The sequence below is a fragment of the Glycine max genome, chromosome 1, assembly GCF_000004515.6.
Source record: "Glycine max cultivar Williams 82 chromosome 1, Glycine_max_v4.0, whole genome shotgun sequence".
In the NCBI taxonomy this organism is placed as follows: Eukaryota; Viridiplantae; Streptophyta; class Magnoliopsida; order Fabales; family Fabaceae; genus Glycine; species Glycine max.
In genome coordinates this window covers 47,908,820-47,924,582 of record NC_016088.4, presented here as the reverse complement: position 1 = coordinate 47,924,582, position 15,763 = coordinate 47,908,820, and the positions used below count along the sequence as shown (strand labels likewise).

At 36.1% G+C, this 15,763-nt stretch overlaps 1 protein-coding gene and 1 pseudogene across 4 annotated transcripts; one reads left to right on the top strand and one right to left on the bottom strand.

Annotated features, from left to right (window-relative positions):
- The first annotated feature begins 5,463 nt into the window (after positions 1–5,463).
- Positions 5,464–15,483, top strand: LOC106794272 (putative ribonuclease H protein At1g65750). Of its 4 annotated transcripts, XR_003266995.2 has the most exons (8): positions 5,468–5,874; positions 5,985–6,029; positions 7,397–7,471; positions 10,072–10,168; positions 13,170–13,219; positions 14,576–14,766; positions 14,914–14,997; positions 15,408–15,483. XR_003266995.2 is itself a non-coding variant. In XM_026128372.2 (4 exons), exon 4 carries the CDS (start codon positions 10,942–10,944, stop codon positions 12,199–12,201), a length of 1,260 nt encoding a protein of 419 aa, XP_025984157.1. In that variant the 5' UTR covers positions 5,464–5,874; positions 5,985–6,029; positions 7,401–7,471; positions 10,072–10,941; the 3' UTR covers positions 12,202–12,432. The 4 variants fall into 4 exon arrangements, 3 of the variants coding, with proteins under 3 accessions (XP_025984157.1, XP_025984156.1, XP_025984155.1); XM_026128372.2 differs by lacking the exons at positions 13,170–13,219; positions 14,576–14,766; positions 14,914–14,997; positions 15,408–15,483 and having other exon boundaries at positions 5,464–5,874; positions 7,401–7,471; positions 10,072–12,432; XM_026128371.2 differs by lacking the exons at positions 13,170–13,219; positions 14,576–14,766; positions 14,914–14,997; positions 15,408–15,483 and having other exon boundaries at positions 5,464–5,874; positions 10,072–12,432.
- On the bottom strand, positions 8,986–9,620 carry LOC102664818 (60S ribosomal protein L19-1-like; annotated as a pseudogene).
- Positions 15,484–15,763: the final 280 nt, after the last annotated feature.

Sequence of the window (15,763 nt, the reverse complement as noted above, 5' to 3'; positions counted from 1 at the left end):
TGTTGTTTTATAGTAGGGGTGTTCGCAAATTGGATTGGTTTAGTTTTTAGGTAAAAAACCTCGTCTACCCTATTGATTTACAATGAAAATCAAATCCGATCCAATCTTTTTCAATTCAGTTTGGTTAAATTTTTTATTTTTCAAAACACTATAAACCAATTACCACAATTTAAAATATTTCACTATTCTAACTAAATTAAGTCATTGGATAAGAACTAAAATAGATATATTCAGACTTATTCAATTCCAAATTGTCTTTATATAGAACATAGATTGAAAACTATGGCAACACTAATTCATAGTTCATTAGATAGCTAACAACAAGATCCAAATTATCTTGAAATCCCAAAAAAGTACAAAATATATAGCAATGTAGCATGATTGAAAACACATAATAATGAGTAACAATCTTGGTATCTTCCAAAGTATGAAGTGTCTAGCTACTTCATTCTTCCCAACATCCATTTCTTCCATACATAAAAAAGAAAGGTCTAACAAGCATTCCTACCGTGTCATACAAAATTTAATAGCTCATATTAAAATCAACTTGATTGAGAAAAAATATTTTGCAAGCAAGACCAACAGACAATATATACAAAAATTTCATAACAACAAGCACAAAAATAGATGGAGGTAATGCAAAACATACAAGTAGAACCAATAGGCAAAATATCCAAAATGAATGAAGAAACTATACATAATATACCAATTGGCAGAACCAAAATCAATTAGGTTCAACATAAGTATCATCTTCAATAGGTTGTGCATTTGCATTTAGTTCTGAATAGTTGAATTAAAGACATGTTAATATAGGATAAAAATAGAACTAATGAGTAAATAAGTTGGCCAATAAAGGATAAAAATAGAATTAAAGTAAAGTACCTAGCTCCCTTTTTTCAAGTTCTCCCACAAGTTTTTCAATGTTAGTGTTAATGGAGTGGAGCGAAACCAATTTTCTGCACAAATTAAAGCCTCAATAGTCTTTGGAGTCAAGGAGCTCCTACAAGTATTAAGAACTCTACCCTCAATGTTAAATGCAGATTTTGATGCAACTATAGACATTGCATAGCCAATACAACCTTGGCTATTTGTGCAAGAGTATGATATTTAGTAGAATTCACCTTCCACCAATTCAAGATATCAAAATTCTGAGTTGTTTTTTCCTTTGTCTCCATGAGATACAAATCCACCTTATTCTTATTCATACTCTCACTGATATTAATGCAATCCTCCTTAGGAAAGGACTAGTCACCAGAGCCATGAGCAAGAGGCTTCAACAGGATTGTGCTAGAGCTGCTGAAGAAGGCCATAGGATTCTCATGAACCTCAGGGTAGACTCCTGAGCCCATGGGGCCAAGATTGAGTCCATTTTTCTTTGTATATATTAGAATAGGTTTTCCTTCTTTTGGGCCTTGTATTTTAGCCATTTTAGGTTTATAGGGTACCCTACAAGTTAAGGGTACCTTAATAGTATAGGGTTTTAGTCTTGTATTTCATGACATTTTGAGTAGTCTTTGTAGTAGAAATTTTTTTGTATTTTCATGTATTTTGGCATGGGGGTGAGTTTAGCTATTGGAGGGGTGTGAGTAGCTAAGATTCATCTGGACTTGGGCCTCTCCAAGCCAAATGAATTTTGGTCATCATTTCTTCATCCTGGGCCAAGCCCAACTTGCTTGAAACATGTGTAATACTTGTTACAACTTTGATGAATGAGAAACTTGTGAGACACGCTTCAAAATTCAACTTCTCTCCCTATTCTCCTTCAATTTCCACGCCACTCTTTCTCTCCCTCTCTCATTTTCTTCCTCCATTGAAGCTTCCTCTCTAAGCTTCTTATCCAAGGCACTCTCTTGATGATGAAGCTTCTTTTTCCATGGCTTATTCTCTAGTGGATGGCGTCTCCTCTCACCTCTTTTCTTTTATCTTCCGCTGCAACTCCATGACTGAAAATCATCATTGAAGGACCTTATTGAAGCTCAAAGATCCAGCCTCCATAGAAGCTTCTCAAGCACGCTTCCATCAAATATTCATATCTTTCTCAAACTCTGTTGCAAATGAAGTATCAACTACTTCTACATCAGAAGTTCCAATGTCATGAGAAGCTTGTGTAGATTCAAATTCAACATCTCCATGAAAATTCTTATAGCTATTAAACAGTTTTTGGAAAGTTTTCTTCACTTTAAAACTTAAACACTCTAACATCTTCCTTAATATAAAGCTTCTGAAAACAAAATTTCACAAACTAAAGTTTGTACCAAGGATCAAGTACAACAATAATAACAATCACCATGTTCATGTTTTTAATGCTCCCCTTATATTTGTTATGCTTAACTTTCATTCTTTCAACCATGCTCATAAGCAACAAATATGCATTTTTTGCCAAACTTCAAAATATTAACTATCATGCAATATTTATGAAAATATTGAGAAGAAGTTACAAACAAAGAACATGACACTTTCTTGGTGACTTTAAAACAAATTCAAAAACTTCACAAACACCCTTGTATTATCCTAATCCTCACTTTTTGGAATACCACCCACCAACATTGCAAAATCTATGTCTTGCTCTTCCAGTCTTTTAATTGCCCTTTGAAACTTTAGGTCAATTTCAAGCATAAGGTAAGTGAAGTTCCATATATATGGGACATCTAATTCTACAGTGCAAGTGTCTTGTATCCAATAATCCTTTATGAAAGTTCTAAACCCATCCATATGACTAGGAGAAGAATGTACAAATCTGACAACATTTCTAATCCTATAATTGAATCATTTATATCTTTTAATCCATAACTAACAATAAGATTTAAAATATGAGTACAACATTTAACATGCAAATATTCACCTTTCAAAGGATGAACATTCCAATCCTTCATGCTAACTTTCAGGTAAGAAAGAGAAATATCATTGCAACTTGCATTATCAACAATAACAGTGAAAACTCTAAAGATTCCCGAACTTAAAAGACATTTCTCAGTTTTCCTACCAATACTTTTACCCTTATGATTTTGGATCTGACAAAAATTCAATGTCTTTTTATTTAAATTCCATTCATTATAAATGTGCAGTGAGACATAGATAATTCAAATTCTAGATGAAACTCTAGCAATCAATAGTTAGACAAATAGTTTTATTTTTAGTTCTAAGTATTTTTTTTCAGCTTATTCTTTTCATTGGAATAAATATTCCAACAATCCCTAGCCATAGTGATCCTTCTGGGAATTGAGAACTTGGGTTGCAAAAAATACTCATCAAATATTGAAATCCCTCCTCCTCCACAAACTTGAATGACAACTAATCTACAATAATCATCCTAGCAAGAGCTTGTCTACATGCTTTAATATCAAATGCAACAACAGTAAAAGTATGACCAATCTCTTCCCCCATCTTCCTTTTGTAATTGATAGAAACTGAGAATTATTTGACTAGGATCATCACATTTTGGAAATTTTTTGTATTGTTTCAACAGGTGATTCTTCAAATTATTTGTTCCATTTTTATGTGTATCACATGCATAACTTGTTTTACACCATTTACATTTAGCTCTACGAGATTTTTGACTTAGCACCAACTACTTTATTAAAATGATCCCATACCCAAGATCTAGGTTTGATAGGTTTCCTTTTACCTCCATCATCATCTTCTTCAACTACAGTCTAGTAACCCTTCCTCCTTTTGTCATTCTTGGGCTCTATTGCCTTGTTTCGAGTGGTGTCTTTGCCATTAGCTTTAGGTGTTTCAGTTATTGTCTCAACATTTTCAGTATTTTCTGTTTGCATACAAAAAATAGACATATTTAGTCATTGTGCTCACACAATATGCTTAAAAACAATCACTATCTCAAATTAAAATTGCATTAAATATGCTTAAATCTTGCTTAAATCTTACCTCAGGCATTTCGGTAAAATGGCTCACACAACACTTAAGAGAACTACCAAACTAGCTTCAAGTTTTGTTGTTTAGCATAAAACAAAATTAAAAGTTAACACTAAAATATCCTTCTATTTTATGTTCTAAAAGAAAAAATTAAAAGTTAACAATTAACACTGAATATAAACACTAACACTAACTTGTGTTCCACAACAACAGGGACCGCTAGTAAGAGTTAGGGAGGACTAAGGAGAAACAAAAGTTAGAGACTTAGAGGGTGGCCTAGTGAGAGGAGGTAAAGGACGCAAGGGTGCGGCCAGTGAGAGGAGTTAAGGGTGGCAAAGATGTGGCTGGTGAGAGGAGATGGGGTTACGAGGGTGCAGTCGGTGAGGTCGTGAGGGTCGCATGCTCCACCATGAGCCACAAGGGTGATGAGGGTTCGACGAGGGTTTTCCAATTGCAAGAGCAAAGAGGAAACTAGAACTGGAACGTGAGAGGAATTGTGAAAGATTTCCAAGTTGTTAAATTTATACTAGGGTAAAGGGTGTATAATAGGAAATCAACATCTTACTAAGAACATCGAGGTAATTTCATGTTAGCATCTATAGTAGTGTAGTATATAATCTAGCCTTCACAAATGTTGACATTAGTGGACCGAAAACCGATCCAATCCAATTAAAATGCAATTTTTATTTTTATTTTTGATTAATTTGGTTATCAGCTTTTCGGTTTGGTGGGGATGGGAGAGTTGGGCCAATTGGCCCAACATTTTTTAAAATGTTTTTGGCAATTTCTATTTTCACTTCCCATCTTTACTAATACACTCCCCTTTTCTTTGTTATTTTCTAGATTACCCTTGTTAATGTACCCTCCTCCTTCATCACTTTCTTTGGGTTGGCTATCAGACTGTTTGTGCAGTCAACCCGGTATGAGTCAATGTGGTTGAAGCAGTAACCCATTGACCCCGACTAGGTCATAGTTTTTTTTTCCTTTTCAAATTACTCAGAATGACATTGTTTTGCCTTTAATGACTAAAAAATACAAAGAAATGATGTTTAGCTATCTCACTCCTTTGAAAACCTTAAAGGTTCTCATTCCTTACTCCTTGCCGTCAATGCCACTCCCTCCCAACAACATTGACATTGCTCTTCGTCGTCATTGAACCTTCGTTATTTTCATTTGTATACGAGCTTATGGATTATGACGATAATAATTAAATTAATGTGTTGTTAACCATGTTTTCTTCATTATTCTAAGTTTCCTGTTTGATTGCATATTTCATTTTATTGTTGTAATATGATTGTTGATTTGGTTCTAATATTACTAGTTCATTTTGTTGTGTTTAAGGATGCCAAATTGTTTTAGGTACTTGATCATTAATTCTTTTTATGAGTAGTGATTTTTTTGGACTTTTTAAAGATAGGTACAAATTTTTTATATTTTTTTAATACACATCAAATCAGATCATGCAAGTCCACTCATGACACACTAGATATGCATTCAATAACTGAATCAATCATTGTGTGAATCTTTAAAAAAGTATGTCTGTAATCTCCAAAAGCCTAAAATATTATATTTATAAATAAATACATTGATACCAAGTGAAACAATGCCAACATCAACCAAGAGATCTGAAAAAACAAATTCAATCTCAGCTGTTAAAGTTTTGAAAGTCACGTGTTTGGTGGAGATTCACTGAAATGGAAATGTCCATATCCTTCCTTTTGGTAGAACTGGTAGTTGTCTTCACTGTGCAGTGCCTCTGGGACCGACTCTGTTCTCTTCTTCTCTGCATCAACAATGTTACTTTCTCTCTCTACACTTGCGTCTCCTTCAACACTTTCGCGCCTAAACTTCTTCCCAAAGCCACCTTCTCTTTTCTCCGCACTCTCCACTTTCCGCAGAAATCAACTTCCACTCAAATCGTCGTTCACCGAAACGAAACGCGACGGCGATGTTGTCGTTTTGGGCATCGAAACCAGCTGCGACGACACCGCCGCTGCTGTCGTATATAATCTAGCCTTCGCTTTTTTTTCCTTTTTTTTTTAATTTTTGTGCGTTTTGATGGTTTGGTTTGTCGTTTAATGGTTGTTTGTGTGTGTGTGTGTGGTGTATAGGTGAGAAGCGACGGTGAAATTTTGAGCCAAGTGGTATCTTCTCAGGTACGGTGTCGTATTGTATGCGCTGAATTCTCTTTTTCAGTCAAGTGTGAAAATTTGTGGATTTTGGTGAAATTGATGCTGAATAGTGAATTTTATTTGAGTGGGGAATGTTGAGGATTCATTACTGCGAGTTTGAATCTGTTTATTTGAAAGATAAAGAAAGTAATAGTCCAATTTTGCAGTTTCCTGAATATAGTTTTTGAAAGAGATGAAAACGATAACTTTACAAAAAAAAAAAAAAAAAAAAAATTGACACAAGCTTGAGTTTAAAAGTTGCAATTGGTATGATATATTTTTATAGTTCTTGTTTCCTCAACACCAATTTTGTGTTCGCGCCCATGAGTTTTTGCCTTTATTGAGAAGTTAGTAATACAAATATCTGAAATTTTATATACTATTTTTTTTAAATTAGTAAGATTTTTGGTCCTAAAGAATTTTGAAAGTAGTAGTTGTTCAGTGATAGATAGAGAAGAAGTTTTTTTTTTTGGGAGGGTTGAGATTGCGGAGAATATTTGGTTGGTCAAGATTATTGCTTATATTGAAAATTGTGCTCTAGAGCATTTTCAGTGGTGCATCAGCTTAGATATCAGGTGGGTGGGTGAGACTTTCTTTGAATGTGGTAATGCTATATGCATATCCCAGGCCAGAAAAAGAACATAGAAGGGGTATTCTAGGGAAGCATAATAAGTTATAATAATGACAGAGTAAAAAAAAACTAGTAAGCAAATTGCAGAGGTAATTTTCATTGTTTTTTGGTTAAATTGCTTATGATGCTTCTGAAAAGTTTATTGATCATTTTGAGATGTGTGGGAAGTGGGTGTCAATCTGTTGTGAATTGTGATTCTGTGTAATGATTAATCACTAATGATCTGAGTCACGTCTTTTTTAAGTACTTGGTTTAAGTGAACATGAAAATGCTTACATTCTATTGGATGCTTTTAGAAATGTTTTTTTTTCTTCATGAACTCAATAATGTTAAATGTTTGATCACTTTTGCATTGGAATTGAAAACTACAGAGTTATCTTATAAAATCTCTACAATGGGAGTAATGCATAAAAATGGTCTTCCGAACATTTGATGTAATCTTTTACTGTTGTACATGTGCTCATCAAGAACGAATACCACCTTATATCTTCCATAAAATGAAAAGTTTAAAATTTAAATAAAGAAAATAATTAGATATCTTTAGTGTGAATTTGTTCATACATCTGTAATTAGGAAGTGGTAATGATTCCTGCTACTAATAATGGACAGAACACAACCCATTGGTAGCTTCTTATTAGCCATTTGATTTTATATTTGTCATCTTTCAGCTACCTAACATACCTCTTTTTTCTTTCTAACCATGTAACTTCTCCAAATTAAGGCAGATCTGCTTGTGAAATATGGAGGTGTTGCTCCAAAAATGGCAGAAGAGGCTCACTCCCAAGTTATAGACTAGGTACATCATTCCTGTCCTTTTCTTAATATATCCCAGCTAGAACACATTTTGTATAGGTCAGGGCACACAAGGTATGCCTTTTTTTTTTATCAGCAAAAATAATATATATATATATATATATATATAAATTGGAGTACCAGAGGTACACAGATTACATAGTTGGGACAGTCCATACAAATGGTTCCTCATATCAGACTTAACACAGTCTCGATAAGAACCAAACAATGGCTACAGTTAAGAGTCTATATCTGCTGCTATCTTATTGCTTTTATCCTCGGCTAATAAACAAAACCATGTCTGAGGTTACTTGACCATTGGTTAAAGTGGGTTGTGAAATCTTTCTCCAAGCTTCTAAGCCAAGTCCAGAGTAAGAATGTTGCATCTTCAAACAGTTTGTTGCCATTGAAAGTTGCATTGGAAAACAATATTATGTTTCTGTGCTGCCAAATGGACCATGTCAAAGCCAGCCACCAATACTGCCATCTATTGATCCTTATGCCTTCAGCCAAGCCATTTGCGTGTTGCAGGAAATGTTGCTTTGGGGTTTGCGGGAAAGCACCTTTGATATTCAGCCAAGACAAGGATTCCCACCAAATAGGTTGGATTTTGCTGCAGTGGATGAGTAAGTGGGCTGCATCCTCCTCCATGCTTCTGCAGAAAGGGCAGGACATATCCGTGATCTGCACCTGCCGCCTCTCCAAGTTTTTTCTTGTTGGCATCTATCTCTAAGTAACCTCCAGGTGAAGACTGAAATTTTGCTTGGTATCCTTATACTCCATAACTCCTCAAAACATTCATCATGTCTTCCCTCTGCTGTTTCCCCCCATAACATATTGTAAGCACTTTGTGCCAAATATTTACCGCTTGGATCTGCCTTCCATACCCAATCATCACTTCCCTGTTGCTGTATTATCTTGCCTTCAACATCTCTTAGGAAACTAACAGTTGAGTCAATTTCATTGTCAAACAGTGGCCTCCTCCATTTGAAGTCCCACTCCCATCCTATGTCCTTGTAAGTTCCCAACTGTCAAATGATCTGATTTTGCTGGCATGAGATAAGATATAGTCTAGGGTACTTTGCTGATAGTGTTTCCTCCCCATTAACCCATTTGTCCTCCCAAAATTTGATTCTATCACCGCATCCAACCTTCCACATCGTTCCATTTTGAAGAACCTGTCCCTGATGCGAATGAAGAAGAGTCATTTTTAAGTCCCTCCACCATACTGATTCATGGGATACTCTAGATGATGCATCCAAGCTCCTCCAACCACCATATTTTGAATCCAGTACCCTAGCCCGTAATTCTCCTTGATGTTGGAAGAGATTCCATTTCCATTTGCCGATCAATGCAAGGTTGAAAGTCTTGATGTCCTTAAGGCCCAAACCACCTTTTTCTTTTGGTTGGCACACTGTCTTCCACTTAATCCAAGCAATCTTGTTTTGCTCAGGTCCACCTCCCCATAGGAATTTGCGTTGTAAGCTCACCAGCTTGTCCACCACTCTATTTGGCACCTTCTTGAATTTCTTTGGCGCTTGGGTAGACTGGGGTGCTGTGGCAACTGGGGCACTGGGTGCTGTAGATGTCTTGTCAACAGGACCTTGGGCTAAGCGCTCCTTCCTCCGAGCAAGTTTCCTTTCCCTGCTAGCCTTGTTCTTTGCACGCTTAGCCTCAAACTGATCAGACAAAGTCTTCTCTCTTGCCTTCTCAGCCTTGGACTTGTGAATGCTCTACATCAAGACTCTCTTGTTCTTGAAAACATTACCTTTCACCTTCATGCACATATCATGGTACATGTGCTTGTCAATTTTCTTTGATTCCCTGTACTTACGAAGCAACCGCCTGAGCACACGCATCCTTCTCATCCAAAGTATCTTGGTGGGAAGCCTCGCCTCCCTTGTACCCTTTCTCTTACCATAACCAGAGTGTCGGCCCTTCTTCTTTGCCTCCTTCATCCTACGAGCACGCAAGCATGAGTGAATCTTGGTTGGCTTCCTGATGATAAACCCATCCTCAACCAACTTCCTGATGTTTTGCAGAGAATTGGCCATGGAGATTTCGTTGACTTCATTGGGATCAAGCCACACCTTTCCTCTGCCACACTTGAGCACGCTTGCGGCCAGCCGCTTCTGCAGTTTCAGCGACACCATTTTTTCCCCTTATTTCTCAACGATAGGAAGAAAAACCACAAGGTATGCCTTGAGTATCCTTTGTTCGCATACTAATTTTTGGAACCTTTCCACAAAGTGGGCACACATCCATTGTAGTTCCCTTCTGTAAGTTTTATTTATTTATCTGCATTCAACTATTTATAAATATTGCATTGCATATAAAGCACTTCAATGCTATGCATGTTCCTAGTTCCTAGTGCTTTTCTAGGTTGCTGGTGGAATATTCCTTCAAACATAACCCAGGTGGAATGTAAGTAACTTCTGCGTTACATTGGGTGCCCTAGAATGATGTTTGGAGAATGCCACCAGATTCTCAAATAGATTTATAATATGGCTTCATATACTTTTTTCTTTGTCTGTCTTTCTCTCTCTTTATCCCTTTCTAGAGGATTATTGGTTTGGTCTTAACCTTTTTTCGTATTCATTATAGGCTGTGCAAGAAGCCCTTGATAAAGCTTATCTCACTGAGAAGGATCTTACTGCTGTTGCTGTTACTATTGGTCCTGGTTTGAGTCTCTGCCTTCGTGGTAATGCATGAACTCAAGAAACTTTAAAAATAGACTTGCAAATTGTTTGAGTGAGCACACTGATCATTATATTTAGAAGAATAAATACAATTGCATTTACAAGAATAATAAAAGAAAAATTATCTCCTATGACTGTAATCTTTCCAATGATACATTAACTCATGTAATTACTAATGACATCTTAATCGTTGCCACTATTTTCAACACATGATATCATGTAATTTCAACATATCTTGTTACATTCCATGGCTTCCATGACTCAAGCAAGATAATGGCTGTTAAAGTCTGGAAATTCATTGTGAAGACATATTTACGTATATGTAGCCTGATGATGTTATTTAACTAAACTTATCAGGTTGAAAACTTAAAAATATCAAATCAATTTATATCTTTGTGATTCTCCAAGTCAGATTCATATGCTATAAAATCATTTAGTAGGTAAAAGCACCATCCAGAAGTGCCAATACTTAGCATGAAAATTGTCAGTAAGTTTGTCCCCCCGCCCCCAATTTTGTTGTAGACAGTGCGAAACTATTGGCAGTGGCTCATTGAAAGGCATATTACGGTCATCTGTGTATATTACTAGTGATAGTATTGATACCATCTGTGTATATTACTACTGTTTGTATTTTCAGTACCTCTGGTACTTTGCATATAATATTTTAATTAATGGAAGTCCTACTACGGAGTTTGTTCCTAAGCGAGGTTTAAGGCAGGGTGACCCTCTAGCACCTTTGCTCTTCAATAAAGTAGTGGAAGGTCTAACTGGTTTGATGAGGACGGCCATTTCTAAGAACCTTTTCAGTAGCTACCAAGTGGGAAGTCGAAAGGAGGAAGTTAACATTCTCCAATATGCAGATGAATTTGGGGCTGCCACCAATGACAATGTTAGAGTCCTAAAAATTATCCTCAGCTGTTTTGAAATGGTTTCTGGTCTCAAGATAAATTATGCTAAAAGCCATTTTGGTGGTGTGGGCAAACCAGAAGGCTGGTGTAGGGTTGCAGCTCAAGTTCTTAACTGTAGCCAGCTGGTTTTTCCTTTCTCCTACCTTGGAATTCCAATAGGGGTGAGTTCCAAAAGCTGGGTTGTGTGGCAGCCAATTGTCACCAGTTTCGAGGCCAAGCTAGCAAAATGGAAGCAAAGATATCTATCTATGGGCGGAAGAATAACCCTCATTAATTCGGTTCTAACAGCCTTACCTATTTATTTGCTCTCTTTTTTTAGAATCCCTAAAAAAGTGGTGCAAAAGTTAGTTGCTATTCAGAGAAATTTTCTTTGGGGTGGAGATTTTGAAGCCAATAAGATCCCTTGGGTGAAATGGGACACAGTTTGTCTCCCTAAGAACAAAGGGGGGTTAGGGATTAAAGACCTCATCAAATTTAATGAAGCTTTGCTTGGCAAATGGGGTTGGGAGTTGGCTAATAATCAGAACCAGCTTTGGGCAAGAATTTTACTGTCTAAGTATGGTGGTTGGAATGCTTTGCTCTCTGACAGAAACAGCAATGCTCTCTCTCATTGGTGGAAAGACCTAAAACTAGTTTTCCAGCAGCAAGACAGCAGCATCATCACCAATAGCCTGAGATGGAGAGTGGGTTGTGGGGACAAAATCAGCTTCTGGAAGGATAAGTGGATGGGTGATGATCTATCTCTTCAACATAAATATTCTATTCTATATCAAATTAGTAGACAGCAGAATGCTACTATCAACATAATGGGTGATTTTGTTGAAGATAGATGGGAATGGAAGTTAACTTGGAGGAGAAATTTTTTTGACCATGAAATTGACATGGTAGCAGCTTTCTTGATTGAGATTGAGAGCGTTCACATCCAGCATTCCAGCAAGGATACTCTAAACTGGATGGTTGAACCCAGTGGCATTTACTCCACAAAATCAGCTTACAATCTGTTGATGGAAGCTGACAGGGCTGTTACTGAGGATAATGTTTCAAAAATCATTTGGAAGCTCAAAGTTCCTCCAAGAGCAATAGCTTTCACTTGGAGATCATTCAAAAACAGATTGCCTACAACCTGAGAAAGAGACAGGTGGACTTGCCTTCCTATAGCTGTCCTTTATGTGAATCTGAAGAGGAAAATGCCAGCCATGTTTTGTTCTCTTGCATCAAAACTAGGTCTTTGTGGTGGGATGTGTTAAGGTGGGTTAATAGAGTGGGCCCTTTTTCAATAGAGCCAAAGAACCACTTTTTGCAATTCTCCCACTGGAATAGAAATAGCATCACTGACAAGAGATGGGAGGTGCTTTGGATAGCCTTGTCCATGACGATTTGGAAACATAGAAATAGTCTGGTTTTCAATAACCAGACTTTCAATCCTGTAAATCTCATGGATGAAGCTCTTTTCCATACTTGGTCCTGGCTAAAATGCATAGAGAAAGACTTCCAAACTCATTTCAATCATTGGTCATCTAACTTGAAGGATGGATTATCTTAGAAGGGGCTTGACCTATCGTGTTTAGCTTATTCTCTTTTTTTGCTGGCGGATTTAATTTACCAATTATTGGCATACATAACATGGAAGCTCATGCTCTGGTTGCCAGGTAAAGCTATAGTTCTGTATTGAATATGTAAGTCTACTAATGGATGGGTGCGGAGGCATGCTATCAATAATTGAAATACTAACAGAAAAGCAATAAAACTTGTTTGATAATAGTTGATTTAAAAATCTGTTTTCAAAACTAATATCTCTTTCTTAGTTTTTAAAACCAGAAAATCAAAACATCTCTTAAGTTGTTTTTGTTTTCTATTTTTAGTTTTCTATTACTCATGTGTTCTCTTATACTTTAACTTCTATTTTTTGAAAATCAGTTTTTGAAAATTCTTTTATAGAATGGATTTTAAAAACAAAAAAACAAAACTCAATCAAAGTATCAAACACATCTTTAGTTTCTGTATATTGTTTTCTTCTACAACTTCTGTGCACCCTTTAGTGCTCCATAATAAATTATGCTTTTTGTTGTGAGTCATATTTATCTTTTTGTTATAGGTTAATTGAGAAAGATTTGCAGTTTCCATTCATGGCCCTACTTATTTCAGGTATCATTCCTATTTTTGGATTTTAATTTTGTTAGTCAAGCACTCATGCTAGAATTTTTCTTCCTCACACCTGATCTATCTTTCTTCCTTGGATCATAAAATCATTGTTTCTTGTTTCTAGTTCTTTCTTCATGTTTTAAAGAATTTGGAATTTATAGCATGCTTAGGTAATAAGACCCATGGGGTATAAATAAATTAAGCCAGGTCAAATTTTGACAGTTTTGAAATTTGAATGAGTAGTATGCAGCTTGATACTTCATTTTTTTCGTTTTGATGATAAATACCTTCAGTCAAGCCACATCAGGAAAGTTTGATGATGTGCAAAGAAAGTGTACGTAAGATGTGATTAACATATTTCACAAAGTAATGCTACTTATAAGCATGTGCTTTAGACATTCCATGTGCATGGATATTTGTGATGTATGTTAGATATGTGGTAGCATATCATGTATACATGGTGGAATCGATCGGGAACAGTCTTAGAAGCTAAGTAAGGATTGTGTGGGTGAATACTGTGGGTGTTTTCCCAAAAAATCCAAAAGATCACTTCTTACAACACAATAGAGGGATGGCTGATGGAACTAAAGATTCAAGATGGAAATGCTGGTGGGTGGCATTAACCGCAACACAGAAATGGGGGGATTATGTATCTTATAATTAGGACTGAATCATTCCAATTCATACCAGCACTAACATATAGAGATCTTGTATGGACTGTACAAACTCACACTTTATACCTTATTAAATAGTTTTCAGAATTAGTGTTATGTAATCTCCTTGTGCTTAACTTTCCATACAGAGGAATGTGATTTCCACCCATACCCTTCATTTGTTTCAATAATTTGCATTCTACCCTGTTGGAGATATACTCGTTAGTAGTTAACTACTGTTAAATTAGATTCTGTTATTTTCTGCCCTCATTATTTAGAACTATTAACTGTAACAGATTCTGTTAGTCAGTTGCTGTGACAGAATCTGACAGCTGTACAACTGTAACTTTGACATCTATACCATTGTCTTTGAACATGAAAGTTCATCAAATAATGGAACACATTCTTAGAACTCATGCTCTTCGTCTCTCTCTCTTTCTCTGCGTACTTTTATTCTCTCTCTCATTCCCACTTTCCTACATTTTCTCAAATATGGTTTGTTTCTTGCACTCCCATGTCACCCTCCCAGACAATTTCCAAAATTTGGACACAATTGTGATAAATGTCATTTATGTAGAGGTGATTCTTATGTAGTTTCTGAACAGTCCAGTGTATTGCAAACCTGTGATTTGATACGACCACTGCTGACTATATATTTTTTAGGAACAAAATACACTAGGCTAACTTGTGTGAGTTGTATTTATAGGGGGACACAATGTACTCGTTCTTGCTCGTGATCTTGGGCAGTACATACAACTTGGAACTACAATAGATAATGCTATCGGTGAGGCATATGACAAGACAGCAAAATGGCTTGGACTTGATTTGAGGAGAAGTGGTGGTCCTGCTATTGAGAAGCTTGCTATGGAGGGTAATGCTGAATCAGTCAAGTTTTCTGTAAGTTAGCTGCACAATATTATATTCCTCTCCCTTTCCCTAGCTTGTGATTGTTGCCTTAGGTTGGATATCTATCCTTTTCTGGCATTGCTATGGCAGATGTTGTGCTTCTAGTGGAGATTTAAGTTTATTACCTTGTCATTCTAGATTCCAATGAAGCAGCACAGACTGCAACTTTTCCTATGCTGGTCTAAAAACCCAAGTACGGCTGGAAATTGAGTCCAAAATGATGTAAGTAAATATTTGAAGTTGTTTGTTAATAGATTTGTAATTTTTTTAAACAAATATATGGAACAATGCTGTAACCTGATGGATAACCTGATGTAATATTTATCCCATATCTTATCAGCTTTCTCTAATGTAGTTCTTAGCAGCACAAATTTAATTTAATATAAAAACATTCTGTATTGAAGAAATGTCTGATTGCCACTTTCTGTATAGTATTATCTTTTTCCCCCCTCATATTCACATCATTGCTAATATTTTATTATTGTAGATGTAGCCTTCACCTACAGGATAACTTGCTTATTGCAAGAAGTATTATGTGATGCAGTAGTAAATTTAAACTCTGCAAAATTGCAGACATCTTTTTAATTTTTATTATTACCTATTTATGAGTATGTGTATATGTGCAATTGCAGTGATGCCAAAATTCCAATTTCTTCAGCAAGTAATGAAGATCGACTGTCACGGGCTGATATTGCTGCTTCTTTTCAGGTTAGTTATACTTTTGTACATTCTGTAGATTACGAGTGTCTCCCCTTTCAAGTCTAGTTAATGAAGTTTAGTATCTCCCTCCTCTTGTTTAAAATTTCCTCATTTTCTCTTTCATTCACATTTAACCCATTTGTTTTAGCATGTGTTGTATAACTACTATCTATTTCATTTTCTACATGTCAAGCAGCGAATTGCTGTGTTACATCTTGAGGAAAGGTGTGAACGAGCAATACTGTGGGCATTTAAGATGGAGCCTTCCATAAGACACTTGGTAATTTGA